Source organism: Ornithodoros turicata, unplaced genomic scaffold (assembly GCF_037126465.1).
Source record: "Ornithodoros turicata isolate Travis unplaced genomic scaffold, ASM3712646v1 ctg00001058.1, whole genome shotgun sequence".
NCBI lineage: Eukaryota > Metazoa > Arthropoda > Arachnida > Ixodida > Argasidae > Ornithodoros > Ornithodoros turicata.
The window spans coordinates 90,046-110,172 of record NW_026999454.1 but is presented as its reverse complement, the minus strand read 5'-3'; the positions used below and the strand labels follow the sequence as shown (position 1 = coordinate 110,172).

The window sequence follows — 20,127 nt, the reverse complement described above, 5'->3', positions numbered from 1 at the left end:
TTGTGTATGGGATATCAGGTATTTTCATCTGAGAACTATCACTTTTTTACATGTGATCATGCTTATTTCGTGTAATGGTCTGGATTTCACGCATGCACTCACTCACATTTGGGGACGTTTGGTATGACGGGCGCGCTGAGTGTCCTGCAAGAGCATCAGTTAGGTTAGGTGTTGGGACATATTTCGTTCTCGTGAGGGTCCGGCATGAGGGTCAGTGAGGTTAAGTGTTCTGACATATATCGTTTTTATCAGAGTCCGGCAAGAGGGTCGGTTAGGTTAGGTGTTCTGACATATATTTCGTTCGCGTGAGAGTTCGAGAAAGGGGAACTAACATCGGAGCATGTGCAATAGAGCGGCGATGAGTCTCTCTTGAACCCCAAAGTCCCGTGCAGTGCTCTAACTGCTGCCTCCTATGTAAGGCATGCCAAGGCATCACTTGAAAGACGGCATCTTTTCAAAGGAGCCTCGACCAATTGCCCAGACGATTTCCCAGTGTACTGCGTCTCTGTTAGAATGTCCTTCTTGTCAAAGTGCAGCTCGCATATCTGTCGATTAATACATACTTTTGTGAAATTTCACACTTTTGGAATCTTGTAGCTATCCAGCTATGCACTGGGCAGTAGTAATATGGTAGCTATTAGAACCCTTCTCAATTCATAAGCTATTCATTTTTAGAATTTCTGCGACAATATTCAACATTTCTGGTAATCTGACACTGTACTGCATGTAACAGACATGTCAAATGCATTGAGAAATTATTTCATTTGGTTTTGAATGAATGTTGATTCGTACTCGTACCTTCACTGCTATATTAAATGTGCTCGTGTGCACATCTTTATTTGCTACTTGTCACAGGCATACGTGCGTAAGCAAGTGAAATCATCTACGTGTTGCAATACTACAAATAGCAGGTTATCAGTATCTCATAAAGCTTCCAAATCTTTAGGTCGTGTTCAACCTAAGGACGGCATTTCCTGCACTAAAGTACAACTAACATTCTTGTTACACGTAATATGAAAATAATCTTCATCAGTAATAAATAACTCCCACAAACAATAAATTCTACACGAAATTCTTCAACAACTCATGTTGTCTTTTGGTGGTTAAATACAGGGAGAAAAGGATGGCTCTGGTAAAGCCATTCTTAGCTTGAACAAGAGCATAGCTGAGCGAATAAAACATTTTAACATGTTTCAATTAAACAATATGCGTTCTTGGTGCAGGATAGAGAAGAGACATGTAGTTGATATTGGCAGCAAAAGGTACCACTGCATATTTCATACCTTAACTGAAGGTTTAGAGATCTTACGTCTCAGAGAAACTGTGCGCCATTATCTGCGCCTCGTCGCGGAACACCGTCGTCACCCCCTGGTTTCGAAGCTCAAAAGGCGGAGGCAGAGCAACATTTCTCACTGCATCGCTGCTGTAAAGCCCTTGCTACCGGCTTTTGTTGGAAGCTCAGTCATCCCCAGGTCCCCTCCGTGGGTCTTTTCGATACCTTCGATCTCCACTACCATTCCTGGGCTCAAGAGCAAGAGGGATCACGTTGCAGCACCCGTGTTGAAACAACTTGCGTTAGACATGATGCAGTGCCGTTACCCTTCGCACACTGCAGTATTCACAGACGGGGCGACCAACTTACACGGCTCCACTGCTGCCTTTACAATCCCGACTATGTCGTCGTGCCACGCATACCGTCTCTCGCACCGCACCTCATCTACGTCTGCAGAGTTGCATGACATTTTGTTCTTCCTCAAGAACATTCCATCGGCCGCTATCAGCACCTGGGTAATATACTGCGACTCCAAGGCAGCTCTCCAATGTATAGGGAACATGGGTATTCGTGGATCACTTGCGCCTGTGGTGGTGGACATACTGGAGGAACTAAGCCGTCTTGAGATCAGCGGGCACTCTATCTACTTCCAGTGGGTTCCTGCCCACTGCGGCATCCGCGGCAATGAAGAGGCTGACGAGGCTGCAGCAGCTGCGTATCATTCCCGATCAAGCGTGCGGATTACCCTCCCCAAAGGCGACAGGCGAACCTTCCTAAATGATGTGGTGAGGCCTCTCGCACATGCGCAATGGTCTCGAGACGTTCCATCAAGAGTTCTGATGTGTGAAGTGGACCCTGACTTTGGCTTCACCATGCCTTGTCGTGTGCCTCGCCATTTTGCGTCGCTGATACACAGGCTTCGTCTTGGGGTTGCATTCACCCCCCATTTCAAGCATCTGATCGGCCGCTCTGACTCGACGCTCTGCTCTCGCTGTGCTGTTTTGGCGGATACCAAGCATGTGCTCCTTGACTGTCATCTATACACCTCCCAAAGAGCAGCTCTACAGTGTCGCCAGCAGTCGATCAGGGCCGCACCATTCACATTGGCAACCATTCTCGGCCCTTGGTCTAACCAGACTGACCATCGTCAAGTTCTTGAGTATTTCAAGATTTTTCTCCGGGACACTGGTCTCCTCTCTACCCTATGATCTGCCTGCGTACCTGTGTGTTGTATGTGTGTTTTTGTGTGCTGTGGTTTTGCCTACCGTTCTGATGTCTTACTGACTCCACTGACTATCCCTATTTAGCATCGTTCATCACCTCATCATCAGGACACATCATATCCTGCCCCATTGTGCCTTGGGGTAGTGGGCCGCACCTTACGTGGCGAATTTCCCCATTCATTATCATTAACTTATTTGTTGTTGTTGTTGTTTGTATTTTGAGTGTTGTGATTTCATTTTACGATTTGAAGCATTTTGGATGGCTGTAATGTGATATTATGTTGCAAAAATAATAAATGATGTCAGTAGCTGTGTTGAATCTCTGACTTATTTCTGTCAAGACTAGTTTACCGAGAGTGGTACTATACATACCTGTTTTGTATGTCACTTGGTAGTGACCATGGTGGTGGTTCCCAAAGAGAAAAACTTTATTGTATGAATAATCCACGAGTACTGAGTGGAAAGACCTATGCAGTAAGGTTACCCTGTGCATTAGACTGCTTCTTTGCTGCAAAGGCTGGTCTCTCCTTACCTCTACATGGAATGCAAAAGGTATGTGAGTATTGACTTAACTTGGGGATACGTGGACTCCTCGGTCCTGTTGTCTTTGACATCCTGCAAGCTTACAAGAAGGCGACCATTGCAGGGCACACTGTAGTGTTGCAGTGGATCCCCGGACATGTCGGTATCAGCGGCAACGAAGAAGCAGACAGAGTCGCATTGAACGCCCATCAGCACGCAGCTTTTTCCCCGATAATGATGTCGTCGGGCGACCGAAGACACCTCCTCTCGACACTCACCGGTCCCAAGATGCAGGCTCAGTGGGAACACGACATAGCTCACTCCCTTCTCTCTGAAGTAGACCCCACGCTTTCTCTCGTCCTCCCTCCGCGACTACCGCGCCCCTTAACTGCTCTCTTCCACAGCATGAGGCTCAACGTTGCCTTTACACCTGCCTTTCAACACCGTCTCGGCTCCACCTCGTCTTCCCTCTGCCCCACTTGTGGAGTGCACGGCGACCTCAGCCACGTCATCCTGGCTTGTGGGCACTACCACCACGAGTGTGCCCTTATGGAACTCTCTATGCAACGCATTGACAAGCGGCCGGTCAACCTAGCGAAGATCCTCGGTCCGTGGTCGAACGCAGCTCACCAGACGCAGGGCCTTCGTCTTCTGGCGGAGTACTTGTGCTCCACCGGTCTGGCGACGGCTCTTTGAAAGCCCCATCATCATCCCTTCATCCTCCCCCAATGCGAAATAGGGCAGTGTACCGCCTCAGCGGCGGTGAATCGCCCACCCCATCATCATCCAATGTATGTGTGTGTGTGTGTGTGTGTGTGTGGACTTAATGTAGTTGTAAAACTGCCCTGCGCTAGATTATGTGCAGCCGTTAGTAGTTTATATGTGCAGTAAGCTTAAAGAGTTATTAGAGTTTGATCACCGAACTTCGTGCCACTAAATATTTAACTAATCTAGCGGTCAATGTTTTCGCACCTTTGCATTGGGTGGTGGTACGCAACCTTCTTTTCCAATGACGCGGAGCCACATCTTCCTGTGTTCGTTGTCGCGTGGTCTGAAAAGACGAACTTTTTGACCGAACGTGTTGTTACTATTGCAGTTGTGGACATAACAACGGTCTGGCATAATTTATTCCCTCGTTTGTATTGCCAGAAATAGCAGGATGCCCAGCTAAGCACTGTCGCCAGCGAATAGCGAACATCCTCGCGAACGAAATGTGAAAACAAAATAATGCGCAAAACGGTCCTACCTTTTGTTTTAAGATGTGTTTTCTGCAAAACTTTTTGCACTTTTTGTCTACAGGCTCAAATTTGCGATGTGAACTGCGATCATTTGAGAGTTCCTGAATTCGCAGAACGGCGAATCGTGGTAGCAGACGAATTCTGACTATATGTGTCCACGTAGCGAAGGAGGGAGAGGAGACATTAAGCAGGCCTTCTGTATATAGGTGGCGGTGATAGAGCCCTCGCGCTCGCTGTGTAGGTCACCTGCGCTCATGGTTCTTTCGCAGGAACACATTTTATTCGTTGGAGAACACGAAAAAACGGGGGGGAAACACCTATTGGTCACCAGAGTGCTCCTTTAAGGTGCGTCCTCACTATGCCAATCCACTTTGACTATCCTTTCTCGGTGTGCTTTGCCTATGGCTCACTATGCCGATCGGCCTTGCCTATCAGCATCGTGAGCATCGTGAGGACGTAGAATGGAAATTGAAGACGCACCATACCATACCAACAACAACAACGTAAGTGAAATCAGCTAAATCATGACTATGGCATGGGGTGATTCACCGCTTGAGAGCAGTACCCTACCCCATTACACGAGAAGCATGAGATGTGAAATATGAAAATGAAGTTATGTGCAAGTACAACTCTTGAACTCCCGTCCTCTGGTTGCGCAACGCTATACGTCGCACAAAAGGAAGAAGCACATGAAAGAAGCGCCAATGGTCCTTGAGATGCAGGGGAGGACCCTACAGCGTCTGGAGCAAGCCGGTAGCCAAGAGGAACTCCAAGAACATCAGAAGTCCTCGACAGTGTTGGACATGGCTCTGACATGGGCCAAGAATTGCAGCCAGGTTGAACGTCTGTCGGCTAGCACCACTCAGCTGAGCACAGAGTTGCCGCCTCTCCGTTTCGTAGAGCTTACATTCTATTAGGACGTGCTCAATGTTCGCTACAACGCCACATTTGGAGCATAGGCAGCTGTCACAGTATCCGATTCGGCACTTGAATTGGGGAGTGAAGGCAACGTTGAGACGAAGCCTGTGCAGGAGGGACGTAAAATAGCGTGGTAAACGGTCAGGAACTGAGAAGGACATAGTGGGATCCACCGAATACATGAGAGACCTGTCAGTGATGTCCCGACTCCACTGCTGGCGAGCTAGTGGCTGAATGAGCTCATTCAGAAGTGATCCCCTGTCTCCTCTTGATAACACCGTTGGTACAACAGTCCGAGACTGTTGGGCAGCCGTTGCCACTCTGTCGGCTTCTTCGTTTCTGCTCAAACCACAGTGACCCGGGACCCACTGCAGGGATATATGATGACCGTGATCGCTTAGACGCTGAACCTGATGGAGGATATCAGTGACAACTGGCGCGAGCGATCCACGTATTCCCATGTTGGCTATACATTGAAGAGCAGCCTTTGAATCTGAGTAGATGACCCAGGCCCGCGGATCGTCACAGGGCGTCTTACGTAGAAACAACAGGATAGCATGTAACTCAGCCGACGTTGATGATGTGCGGTGTGAGAGACGGTATCCATGTGACACACCGTCAGTTGGGATAACAAATGCAGACGATGAACATTCATGACTGGAGGATCCGTCAGTGAAAACTGCAGTGTGGTCAGAATAGCGATTGTGCATCATATCATTAGGTATATAACGAAATACCCATCATTCAATGGGTATTTCGCGGGCTTCTGCTATCACCATCCGCGTTTCCGCGGCTCTCAGGACGCCAAGACATACCCTTAAGCTCCGTGCTAGAATACACCGCAGTCGTTGTTCTTGCGTCTGTGAAATTCCGTGCAAGACTGGTAGGCTATATAGCAGAGTCCCTCGGACTAGGGCTTTGTGGGTGGCCAGAAGAGACTTCTCATTCATTCCCCACTTCGGCCCAGCAAAGTGGCGAATGACGGAAATCCACCGGTGTGCCTTTGTGTCCAGGTGATCGATGTGTTTCTTCCAGGACAAGTTGGAGTCTAGGATGACACCCAGGAATCTATGGTGTGCTACCAGCCTAAGAGGCGTATCGCCAAGGAAGAGCTGATACCGATGCATATGCTTCCGAGTAAAAGCCATGACTGCTGTTTTCTCAGTTGATATATCCATGCCTGCCTCCGTTAGGTACCGCAAGATGTTATCCAGGGAATGCTGAAGACGGCGTAGGATTGCAGGCCTCGATTTCCCAACAGTCCAAATGCAGACGTCATCAGCATAGATAGATATATTGACTTTAGGGGCGATACAGGACTTTAGGTCTGCCATTACAAGGTTGAAAAGGATAGGACTTAAAACGCTGCATCGTGGTACGCCCTGAGTCAAGACAACTTTCGAAGTGACTCCTTCTTTTGTGCGAACAGAGAGTGTTCTGTGGCGCAAAAAATCAGCCAGCCACAAGAACATTCTGTCGGGAACGCCTGCTTGCAACAAAAGATGCAGAACGTTGGCATGACTGCCGGTGTCGTAGGCTCTCTTGACGTCCAGGAACACTGCCATGACTATTTTCTTCTGGCTCCTCGCTTGCTCGACGGTGGTGACGAGATCGAGAACAGAGTCTATGGAGCTACGATTCCGACGGAAGCCTGCCATCTCTTCGGGGAAGGTACGATGACCCTCAAGCCACCACTCCAATCTATGCAAGACCATTCGCTCCAAGACTTTACCAAGACAACTCGTCGGGCTAACTGGACGAAAGGATGACAGGTCAGATGGATGCTTTCCAGGCTTTAACAGCGGGACTACTATGGCATCTTTCCAAGGCTGCGGCACTTCACCGCTTCTCCATGATGTATTGAAGACATGGATCACACAGGAAACACAGCCGTTGCTAAGGTTTCGGATGGCTCGATAGGAGATTCCGTCTCCACCTGGCGTCGATTGTACTCGTGACAGACACACCGCGGCTCTGAATTCACCCAATGTGAAGTCCATATCCATCTGTTCGTTCACCACTGGTTCTCTTCCAACCATACCATACCAATCATCGATGCGAAACCATTTATCCCGTTATCGGCACACTATAGACTACGAGATATATTACCAATCAAATCACTCCTGCCCATCTACAACTCATTCATTCAATCCCGCCTCGATTATCGTATCGTCATATACGGCAATACATACAAAACATCCTTACACCCATTCCAGACGACACAGAACACCGCCATTGGCACCATGCTTCGCTTGAAAAAGAGCCAAGACATTAGACCTTCATATCCACAACTGAACATTTTACCACTGAATAAATCAGTACTGTTTTGGTCATCTTTCATCTTCTGCCTTACTGTGTACATTCTTGAAATTCTCATTTGGTACGCTCCCTCTATTGCTTGCTATTCAAATTGGGTTAATAATAAGAGGTACTGAAACTATAGTTCTGAACTGTAGGACCTCCATCTGTATATGCACTGTACGTATTTGGTTTGATTAACAATAAACTCTATTTGATTGATTGATTGCACTTTTATACTTCACATCGCTGCTCAAACGCGTCATAGGCAGTAAACATGCTCGTCTGTGTCGCTGAACAGCAAAGGCTTTGCGGTGCGGTAGACGATCTCACAGATAAGATATGATACACAACGTTTGCGCTGTGATACAGATAGCACTGCTAAATTCTACATGCACCCAGAATGGCCGTACGTACGCAACAAAATGTTCTGATGGCGAATTCGTGTGATCATTTCGGGGCAACTTTTTTACCAGATCCCGAGTACTCATGTTCGCTTGGTCAAAGCGAAGCAATCTCGCAGGTTCGCGTGGCGCTTTCCGAGCGCCCGCAATTCGCTATCTAGCACTTTTTTCGCCCGGTCTCCAAACGACCGAGCAACGGGTTGCCCAGCTATATCCGGTATTGTCACATCCGCACTGCAACGGTGGCGAGTTGCCTCATTGGCCCGCACGTCGAAGTTCACGTGGTTTAGCAGGCGACGGAACCCGAAGACGGGCGACCGCGATGGCCCTAGCGTGATCGAAGTGATCAACCGCTAGGTTCCTGGCACTTATATTCGGGTGGCAACGGTCACGTGATCCAGCTCGGGCGCCAACCTAGCAATCTCCGAGCGCTAGGCCGTGTTGCCATGAAATGACCACCAGAATTCGCCATGAGCTTCTCCCGTTTCTTTTGCTGGCCATCCAGGGTTGCTTGCGAGCGGAGCAGCTCCTCTGTTAGTTAAGGGAGAGAAATTCGTCCACTATAGAGATCCATGCCCAGCGGATGGGTGCGGGCGGTCACAGACTGCGATAGCAGGAGCCTCGGTCGCGTCAAGTCCATTCTCAAGATTCTTCCTATATTGTTTAATCTGTTATGCGACTGTTTCTTTCTTTTTTTCGATCGGGGGTTCAAAGCCGGCCGAGGTCGGTTGTAACTAGGTGGAAGGGCAAAAGCTGCTCAGACACCGAGGTCTTCCGCGAGTGACGTTAAATGTGGTGTGCCGTATGTCGAGATTTCGGCTTCCGGCATCTCGGATAGCGCAGAAATGATCTGTGCAGATCAGCTACATCTACATCTACATCGTGAAACCAATGGAACGCACGTGTGCAGTTGTCTTTTTGGAGGCACATCGACAAGATTTCGTTCCGCTGGCCATTTCCTTTCTTTCCTTTACTTTGAAAGGTGTGAGGAGCAGTTTGGAACGATGATAGTACAGCTTGACACACAGCTCGTCGTGGAGTGCTGGCTAACACATTGCTGTTGTAGACCGCTGTCCACTGTCCTTCGCACTCAGAACGCGGTTCTTCCGAGGGACTGCGAGCATGTGTGCCTTATTCATCACTGGGATACAAGACAAGTGACAGAGAACGACGATGGACATCAGCAAGCTCTAGCGCTCGGCGCATAACTAAACCATGGTATCTCCGAGGTGCTGAGTTGGCCACGAGCTGAGCGCAACAGCTACCGCAGAATATTACTGTCCATAGCCATTAGTAAAAATTTCAATTCAAAATGTAAATATATTTTAGTTCACTAGAGGGAGTTCACTTAGAGGGGGGTTCACTTGCTACTTACGCCGTACCGATAACATAAGTAACCAGAATGTTGCGTTCGAATTCGGGCAACTTCCTGTGCCACTGTGCTTGGTTGGTGAAACGTGAGGTACAGAACGGCCCTTACCCTGTCTGGTTGATGCCATTGTGGAAAGACCCCCATGCGACGGACTGCTCTTTCGGTGGACCATGTCTGATCTCGAAGCTGGCCGGTACAGGGGTTACCACAACGTGTACATCCACACCCAGTACGGCAGGTAGGCACAGCAACAAGGCCACACGAGTCGTAGGGTTCAACATGTCGATGCGTTGATGAAGGCGTAAAACCAAGGGAGGTGCAGTTATTGAGCGCACGCGGTACTTGTCTGAGCAGATCTTATCTGAAACGGACAAAGTTCAAGCGAGCTGAAGGAACATCCGATATTGCGAATCTGTTATTCTTCGGTTGGGTTTCACAACGTTCGAAAGAGTGAGCGTATAAAATATCCCCAATAAAAATGCGTACTTGTGCGTGTGCAGTCTTGAACATGCTTTCGAGCAAGAGTTGACATTCATGTTGGCAAAAAAAAAAATAGTAATAACAGGGTAAGAAAGAAAAAAAAAACCAAATTATCCACGCCATCGACGAAGATTAAGTCACACTAAACATGATGCCATGCGCAGTGATATTCGTAATTCACGGGGGAACACATTGAGCAGATTGAAGAAAGCGAAATAACGGAACCACGTTGAACACAAAAGTAGTATTACGGTGAGCTAGGTCACCATAGTAGTATACAAGTTAGGGGTGCTGCACGATACCCTCCGATTTCAAGAGGGTAAACACTCTTTTCATCTTCTATTTGCAAAATGATGAGGCTAAAGCGTGTCAGGTCTACGAGTAGAGTAAGGTGAGGCAAGATGAGACACGGGGCAAGACGCGACATTTTTTGCTCGACGCCGCTTGTCTCAGAGACGCGTTGCCACATGCGCTTGAAACTTTACTCATAGGTGGCATGTCCGCTTTATTACACGCGAGAATTGTCTGGATTGGTATTTGCGTTGAAGAGAAAAAAAAATTGCTTACTTCTGCCTGGAATGTAAAGACCCGCAAAAAAGGCGCGATTTTCTGTAGTCCTTTTTCTTGTCAGCTGTGCAGCAGCGTGTCGCAAGTTTATTCTGTCAATGTAAGTCCACATCCCATTTCTTTATTCATTCAGCTAGACATATGCAAAATATGGGCACTCTTGGTTATCCGGTGTTGAACTGAAAAATTAATGCATCTGATGATATACACGGGGCAAGACGCGACAATTTAATGTAATTTAAATGTAATGCAATTTAAATTTAATGTAATTTAGAAACTGAGCGCTCAAATACTAGGTTGCCTTATGCTTCTTCCTCAGAGATTCCTTTTTTGGATATTGCCTAGGATTTTCCAGCAAAGCAGAAGCGCACTCAAAAGCGAGCGACCAGCGCGGCATATCAGACTGGTGGTGCCTTGTTTGCGGTGGAGGGAAATAGCACCGGGTTCTGTGTGGTTTTATTGCATATCATGTAGGCGGTGGGCTCAAGGGGGCTATGTAGATGCTTAAATTGCAAAAAACTAATTTGTATAGTTCATTACCACGGCGTGTCTCATCTTGCCCCACGCTCTGTCTCGTCGTGCCCCGAGGGTTGGGGCAAGATGAGACAATCTTCCATTTTGAATTTCTTGCTCTGTGTTTATTTTAAAACCGGTTACGTCCGTTCTGATTTACAGATCAGAAACTCTAGAGAACTGAGAACGTGCCTATTGTAGTTTTTTTGAAAAACACGAAAAATAAAAATTCCATATTCAATTGCAAATTTCTGTCTCTTCTTGCCCCACCTTCCCCTATATCGTTCTATAGGATGTATAGGATATATTGTATAGGATTATAGCTGCTCCATGCTTTCGTTTGTGAATAGTGTGCCGACTGTGTCCAAGATTTCACAGAACGTGCCATCTCGCCCAATACATTTCTGCACTCCATCGACCCAAAAATGCAATACGTCCCTCCCCCAAACATCACGAGGAGGGAGGCGTCCGTTATCCACCGTCTTCGGTTAAGCGTGGCTCGAACGCCAGCACGGCTCTTCCAACTCAACACGCTTGACACCCCTACATGTGCAGCCTGCTCTACCGAGGGCACCACTTCCCACCTACTCCTCCACTGTCGCCTGTTCGCCGCTCCCCGTGCCACTCTGATGGAGCGGCTTGCTGCCCTAGGGCTCAGGGAGGTCACGCTGGCAACGCTACTGGGCCCTCTGCAACGCCCCATTCAGTGGCGCGTCGGAAGGGAACTCGTACGCTGTAGCGGACGACGACAACGACGACAACGATGGCCACGCGCGTGGAGCACCCGCTCTCAGTTCCACCGGCGCGGCCATGGAGACAGGCCACCGTCATCGCCTCTCCGTGGCATACCATCATCGCCGGTCGGGGCTCATGTAGAGGAAGACCACCGTCCTCTACATTTGGTGACCCGGACAAAGAACATCACGTCCGGAGCAATTCGGCCCTTCACCATCCCAAATTTCCGACCACACCATCGAGCAGCACTACCTCCGGCACACACGGCCCACCTTCACTCCTACCGCACTCTTCGCTCTCTCTCACCTACGCTTCTCTCTTCGCTCAAGTCTTCTCACGCTTCTCACAGCCGGCCGCGACACTCGAGCCTTGCGCTCACCTGCCGGTTGCGGCAGTCGCGGCAGCCGACGCCTCGGCACGCTTAAGCCCGTCTCGGCACCTCACTCACTCCACCTGGGACTATCGAGCTTCGGCTCCCGTGCCGGTCGCGGCACCCCAGGACCACGACACCGAGCGCCTCACTCTCTCTGCGACGGATCGCTGTTCCCGTCCACACCTACCACAAGGATGACTACCTACACACGGATCGCTGTTCCCGTCTTCATCCTCTCGGAAATGCCGCCAACGTGTGCCGTGCCCCTGTTCGACCACACGTCACCACGTCTAGACGCCTACCACGGTCGCCCTTAACTCCAGCTCTTGCGATGCGTCCGCAACGCATCTGACGGCCGGGGGACCCCTGTAGCGGACGACGACAACGACGACAACGATGGCCACGCGCGTGGAGCACCCGCTCTCAGTTCCACCGGCGCGGCTATGGAGACAGGCCACCGTCACCGCCTCTCCGTGGCATACCATCATCGCCGGTCGGGGCTCATGTAGAGGAAGACCACCGTCCTCTACAACGCTTCCTTACCGACACAGGGCTCGCGCTGAGCCTGTGACTGCGCCGCCTCTTTCGCTCTTTCCGATTTGTCTTTCTTTTTTCTTCTTTTTCTTTATTTTTCCTTTTCTCCCTTTTCCTTTTGTAAGCGGGAATAGCAAGTCGGCTGCTGGAGCTAGGCTAACCTTTCCCCTCTTTCGTGTTTTTGTTTCGTTTTGCAATAAACCTATATCCCCCCCCAGTGTGCCGACTGTTACCCCATTCCTGCAGCGGCTGTCAACAGGCAGTCAGCAGTATCAACTAACTAAATAAATAAATTTGCTACAAAAATGCTTAACTTTGTTATGGAACTCATCAAGGCTGATCTTCTCCCGGATCATACACTCCTCTTGCTTCCGGATTTCCGCAGCCGAGGTTCGAGGTGTTAACGCTCCTTCGCGACGTTCCTAAAGCGAACATTCTGAACTTCTGCAGCGCTTAAACCGGTGTGACGTCCCTCGTCTCCGAAGGGGACGGAGCACACAATTAACTAAGAAAAGAGGATACACTCAACGTGGGCACCCACAGAGGCGAGAAGCAGGGCCGGCGTCTACGAGGTGGCGGGAGGGAGGCAATTGCCCCCCCCCCCCCCAGACGTCCACCGAGGGAGCGCAAAAATGACGTTTCGGGGCGTCATGTGCTTAGGGACCACCCTCGCAACGCCAAAGAAGTTGTGTGGTACGGGCGAGGGGGGGCGCAAATCTCAAAGTGTGCCCCCCCAGGACCAAAAGGTAGACGCTGACCCTGGCGAGAAGGAACGACACCACACACTTAATGAAAGCTCAACTAAAAATTATGACATGATACTTTAAGTGAACGATTATACAAAACCCGCAACAAATGCACACATGAGATACAGCGGACGGGACTTATATATAAAGCTGATGATGATGATGATTGGGAGTTTAGTGGCGCAACGACAACAAAGATCATAATGCGCCAAAACTCTGATGTGTAAAATAAATTTAATGTAAAAATATACTGATTGTTTTAAAAGGATAAAAAATTGAAGTATTCAAAAGGTGTGTAAATCTCTGCATAAAAGGGTAACTGTGACACTATAACTCATTAATGATCCCTACATCTCTAAAAAACTTAAAAACATTTTCAAAAGGAACGAGGGCCTCATCACCCAGCATCAATGCTGGATGGAGAGGTACACAGCGTTCATAGAGGAAAGAAAAATGGCGTTGACGATGTACCTCGAGAAAAGGACAGCTAATAAGTAAATGTAAAATGGACAGGTCAGTTCCACACTCTGTGCACGCTGGTGGGTCCTCTCCTTGTAACAAATGCCTATGGGTCAAGAAAGTATGTCCCAATCTGAGCCGACTAAACAAAACTTCGTGCAGTCGGCTCTGAAAGTGTTGCACGCACTTTCCAATGTGCGGTTTTACGGTGTGCAACTTGTTGATTGTTTGTGCTTCCCAGAAGTCCTGCCATTTTTTATTAATGTCTCTCTTTAACTGACGGACTAGATCACATAAGGGAACTTCAAAAGGTGTGACATCGCTTCCCTGGGCAGAGGCTGCTGCGCGGTCAGCTTTCTCGTTTCCACTTATGCCGACATGGCTAGGTACCCAGCAAAATGTTAATGTGTAACCTCTACCCTGTACGACACTCGCTAAGTATTGTGCACGCCTCACAAGAAGATTTTTGTGAGTTTTCATAGTATTAATTGCATGCACGGCACTAAGTGAGTCCGTATATATAACAGAATATATTATGCGCATTTGTAAGACATGGTTGAGTGCCACCACAATAGCGTACATCTCTGCACTGAAAATGGACAAGACACTGCTCAGACAATGGGATTTTGTGCAGTCTCCAGACACCATGGCACATGATACCGTTGAACTGGTCTTCGATGCATCGGTGTATATTTCAGTGTGATCACCGAAGCTCTCCTTGAGAAGTTCAAACTCGTGCTGTATTTCAACAGCAGGACTTTCCCGTTTGTTGAACTTCAACAATGAGATATTGCATGCTATAGCAGGTTGCCAGGGAGGGAGCATTTTACTACATTGCAAGGAAGGCAGGCTGTAGCTCAGATAAGCGTAGTGTTCGGTGTCGCGTTGTAACCGCAGACTGAAAGGAACACCAGCACTGGGCTTGTTAATAAACAACCGTTCAAAACGGGTGCCCTCCACACAGGGTAAAGCGGGTTGTTGAGGGTATCCTCGTACTCTCAGTCCATACGACACTGCAAGATAAAAGCGTCGTCTTTCTAGAGACCACTCATTTGCTTCAATATAGAGACTTTGAACTGGGGACGTCCTGAAAGCTCCAAGCACCAACCTTAAGCCAAGGTGGTGTACTGTATCCAGACATTTTAAGGCAGAAGGTCGTGCTGACCCATAAAGAAAACATGCATAGTCTAACTTGGAGCGCAAAGTGCTCGTATATATGCGCTGAAGGGTCTCGCGATCGGCACCCCAAGACCTGTGTGACAGGATTTTCAGGATATTTAAAGACTTGAGGCCCTTTGCTTTTAAGTATTTGATATGTGCTGAGAAGGTGGGCTTTCTATCAAAAGTTACTCCCAGGAACTTGTGTTCATCCCGAACGGCAATATCCTGGCCGCTCATTTTGAGAGTGGGTTCTGGGAATAGACCCCTAATTCTTGTAAAATGAATACAGACCGTCTTGCTCGGTGAAAACCGAAAGCCGTTTTCACACGACCACTTGTCTAGCTTGTTAAGAGTCAGTTGAAGCTGTCGCTCGCAAACAGCCATACTCGAAGCTGAGCATGACATTTGTAAATCATCAACGTACAAGGAATACTTGATTGATGGCGGAATAACGCTCGCAACGGAATTCACTTTCACTATAAACAATGTAACGCTGAGAACGGAGCCTTGTGGGCCCCGTTCTCCCGCACGAATGGGCGAGACAGCGTAGCTCCCAGTTGGACTCTGAACATACGTCCTTGAAGGAAGTTGGAGATACTACGAAACAACCGGCCGCGTATACCCAGGGAGTGCAGGTCTCTTAGAATGCCGTATCGCCACGTTATATCGTAGGCTTTTTCAAGATCGAAAAATGTGGAAACACAGTGTTGCCTCCTAATAAATGCTTCTCTTATGGTAGTCTCTAAGCGCAGGAGGTCGTCTGAAGTAGAACGGGAGGATCTGAACCCACATTGGTACTGGTCAAGGCATTGATTTTCCTCCAGGTAGTACATAAGCCGGGCATTGACCATGCGCTCGAAGGTTTTTCCAAGGCAGCTGGTCAGGGCAATAGGCCTATAACTCGCTGGATCCGAAGCTTCCTTGCCAGGTTTGAGTAGAGGAATGATGGTCGCCATTTTCCAGCTGGTAGGCAAGGATCCTTCTCCCCAGACAAGATTGAAATAATCAAGAAGGCTTTCTAAAGAGGTAGTTGATAAATGACTGAGCATAGAATAAGTGATACGATCAGGGCCAGGTGCTGCGACTTTACGGCAGCACAAGGCTCTGAGTAATTCTTGCATTGTAAAGGGCTGGTTATAGGCACACCTATCACCTGTGCCACTTGAAATGTTCTGTTTTTCGGCATGATGTTTAACTCTCAAGAAGTTATCAGCGTAATGTGAAGAGCTTGACACATTTGCAAAGTGTTCACCGAGAACATTGGCTTGCTCCTCCATGTTCTGACAAACAGTACCGTTTACCTGCAGTAAAGGAATAGAAAAACTGATATAGTCACCCTTAATTTTTCTCAACCGGTCCCATATTATTTTAGAAGGGGTGCTTGAGTTCAGGGACGACACAAAATTATTCCAATAATCTTTCTTTGCTTGGCGCCTTGTCCAACGTGCCTTTGCACGAGCTTTCTTGAAAAGAAGTAAGTTTGTGCTTGTGGGGTATCTCCTGAAAATACCCCACGCCCGATTTTGTTGCTTGCGAGTCTTCTCGCAGTCACTCGTCCACAATGGCTTTGGACGTCTTGGAAGGTTACCTTTTGTTTGTGGAATTGACTGCTGAGCAGCATTTATTTAGCAATAGTATTTGTAATTACACTGTTTGCCTTGTCAACATGAAGATGTTCAAAAGATTGGGTCAAGATATTGGCCTCTGTGGTGAAAGGGTCCCAGTCTGCCTCTTGTAGTTTCCACCGAGGCGGCCGTGTTGCAATGTTGTTGGTGGGGCCACGAAATGTGACAACAATTGGGAAATGGTCGCTACCACGCGGGTCGTGATCCACCCTCCAATCTAAAGCGGAAAAAAGGGAAGGACTGCAAAGAGAGATATCAATAGCAGAGAAGGATTGTGTTGCAGAGTTTAGGTAGGTTGTTGACCCTGTGTTTAGGAGGCAAAGTGACCTTGAAAAGAGAACTCTCTCCACCATCTTTCCACGGCTATCAACCTTTGCGCTGCCCCACAAGGGATTATGCGCATTGAGGTCGCCTAAAATCATCAAGGGCTGAGGGAGCTCATCAATTAATTTTTCAAACTGTCTCTGACCGACGGAAGTTGAAGAAGGAAGATATAATGAACAGACAGTTATAGTCTGTTCAAGACACACACGGACAGCAACAGCTTCTAGGTCTGTTGTAAGCGGAATATTCATTGCAGGTACAGAGCGAGGAAGGGCAATGGCTACACCACCTGACGAACGTGCTCTGCCTACACGATCTTTTCGGAATATATTGCACCTACGAAAGGGGTTGAAATTTTCTGGATTTAAGTAGGTTTCCTGCAGACAGTAACAAGTTGCATTGTGTTCCTCAAACAAGTCGATAACGTCATCCAAGTTAGAAAAAAGAACTCGGCAATTCCACTGAAGTATGGTGCCAGCACCCATTAGGAAGGTAAGGGAGGAAAAAAGTAGCAACGACTTTATCATAACTTGGACGTGTAACTTGGAGTGTGTGGGCATGAAAGTTTAGTTTTGGGAGGAGTAATTCTCGGTGGAGGCATTTTCAGTGTCTCTTTTACTTTCTTTCCTCTACCTCTGCTAGCCGTTTTCTCTCTTTGTTCTTTTCCAAGAGAGGAAACACCTGACATACTGGAGGACGACTTCTGTGACAGAGAGTCGTCGTCCTCCACCTCCATGTTTTGTTGTGTATCTTCAGACGAGGCCTGTGTGGCCCCGTCTCAAATTGACTGGGCGCCATTAGCTTCACAGGAAGCTGAGGCAGTGTCCTGGCTGCTCGTCTGGCAGGCCAGGGAACTTGAAAGGGACACTTCCGTGTCCTGCTTTTCGTGTTGGGGGGTGGAGGCTCAGACGTTTGAGTCTCCACTGAAACTCTGAGTGGTGCCACCCCCCTGCGCACCCCCTCAGAGAAAGTACCTTTTCTTTGAAATTCAACCTGTGCCTTCGCCGCCCTGTATGTTATGTTTTGTTTTGCCTTTACTCTCAAGATTTGTTTCTCATCTTGCCAACGTGGGCAGGACCTGGAGTAGACTGCATGCCCACCCTGACAGTTCGTGCACTTTAAGGCATTTTGGCACGAGTCCGAAGAATGGTTTGTCCCTGCACATTTTGGGCAAACAGCCTGACCTCGACAGACTTGCGAGCCGTGCCCAAACCGTTGACACTTAAAGCAGCGTCTCGGGTTGGGGACGTACGGTCGCACTGGGCAGCTGACATAACCTGCTTTGATGCTTGAAGGACACTTATGGAGTTCAAAGGTGAGAACGACATGTGGTGTGGGTATTTCTTTTCCTTCTCTGTGGATGATAATCCTGTTAGCATTGATTACCCCATGGTCCTTTAAGCCCTCCGTCATCTCTGAGTCAGGACATGGTAGCAACTCACTGGCAGATATGACCCCTTTCACTGTGTTCAAGCTACGATGTACTGTGACAGAAACTGGGGTTTCTCCAATGGTCTTTAGTGAGGAGAGTGCTGTACTTTGTTGCTTAGTTTGTACCTCGACCTGTATGTCTCCATTCCATTCAATAAATATATACCCCCCCCCCCTGTATGTCTCCGGTGTTCAGTTTCCTGGCGTTGTAAGACTTCCCGACTACTTGTTCGAGTGTCTTAGCCACAAGAAATGGGGACAGCCCTGCAAACGACTTTGTTTCATTCTCTGCATGTATGACAAAGAATTTAGGAAACCACGGCTCTTGACCGCTTTCAAAGAAGCTCATTGCAATGTCTTCGGTGCGGTGCCGCTTTGGGCGCCGATCAGTTTTTTTGGAATTTGATTTATCCATAAAGAGTGAATGTTGAATTCAGTGCAAAGGGTGTGTCGGCCACCACCGACCCCAACCAAGGGAACGTGTCTCACACGTTAACACTTGCCTGTGCACTATACCCAAGTGCAGCTTCTGGAGGGTGAAAGACTGCCCAAGGTTGGCCCTTGCCGCCAAAGAAGGTGAAAAGGAAAGGGAGAGGCTTAAGAACTAGAGAAAGAGAAAGCAATGAAAAGAGGGATGGCGACTAGCTGAATAGTCCTGGCCGTGCCTTCCAGGGCCACCCGTCTATGGGAAGCAGAGGCAAAAGTGGTGTATTGCTTTCCCAGAGGGGCCCCGAGGGGTCCAAAACAACCTCTGGTTCAACTCAACCACCAGGATCCCCCTTTCCCCAGACACGGGACAGCCACGCACAGCTATACGTGGGGGTCTCCCTCCTGCGGCGACCCAACCGTGAGTGCAGGAAGGGGCTACTGCGGCTGCTGCTGCCGGGCGATGGGGGCGCCAAGTTCCCGACGCAGGGTATATATAAAGCATGATACACTTTAAATGAATGGTAACGCAAGCTGCACGACAAACCAAACTCGAGGAACATAGGCAAACGTCGGAGAAATAACACGGCGACAAGAGTGACCGACGCTGATTTGGCGTACCCCGATGACACCGCTTCTTCACCAGGCCATGGACGATGGCGTGGCAGACAAACTCTGAAAATGACTTCAGCAGTGACCTACTCGGTCGGCTCTCCAGGTCTTGGCCTTCGGCTGCTGCTTCCGTCGACCTTCATCCGCTCTGGTCTGTGTTCTTGGTTCACGGCCTGGGTCACAACAGTAGCGAAGACGGCGACCTGGATGCAGGCCTACTGTCCCACTTGAAGGGTCGGTACAAGGAGTTCGGCTACCGCCCTGGTAGGTCAGTCTCGTCGCTCACCACACTGTCGAGTACACCTCACGCAGGTCAGTCGCCGCCAGCTGGCCTCACACGGTCGTAGCCTCGGTTGCCCGAACGTCCGCGATGGTGGAAGGAGACCCCGGCTACGAACCGTCAGGTCGAAGGTGGGTTCCAGGCATCCGTGCACAGCCGTCGTCCATCTCTCCCAGGCACCCGTCCGGGCTCTCGCTCTTGATCAAGATGGCGCCCGCTACGGGAGTGTGTGCTTTCTGCTCTGAGTAGATAAGTGGCAAAAAGCAGTTCATTCGTTGTTGTGAGTGTTCTCACCAATTTCACGTGAAGTGTGTTGATGTATTAGCTTCCAAACTTGCTGAATCCAAACTGCTCAGGAACGGCTTCGTTCACGTGTGATGACTGCTCTGCGCGTGCTGATGATGGTAGGGACGGTAGGCCTAACGCTGCCGCGCATCCTCGTGGATCTTCCACTGACTGCGACCTTCTTTCCGCTGTGCTAGAGTTGCAAAAACAAGTGTCGTTCCTCACTGATGAAGTTATCGCATTGCGCGAAGAAAACCGCAGCCTAAAGAAAATCGTGACCGAAGGCTTTGCGAGTAACACTATCCAAATGAATGGAATGCGCGGTGAA

General features: G+C 48.8%; 1 protein-coding gene across 1 annotated transcript in view; it reads right to left on the bottom strand.

Moving 5' to 3' along the window:
• LOC135376219 (putative phospholipase B-like 2) overlaps window positions 1-9,594 on the bottom strand; it is a 95,549-nt gene extending 85,955 nt beyond the window's left edge. The window contains exon 1 of the mRNA XM_064608824.1: window positions 9,357-9,594. Coding sequence (XP_064464894.1) covers window positions 9,357-9,529 — 173 coding nt within the window. The 5' untranslated portion in view covers window positions 9,530-9,594. The remainder of the gene's footprint in view (window positions 1-9,356) is intronic.
• Window positions 9,595-20,127: the final 10,533 nt, after the last annotated feature.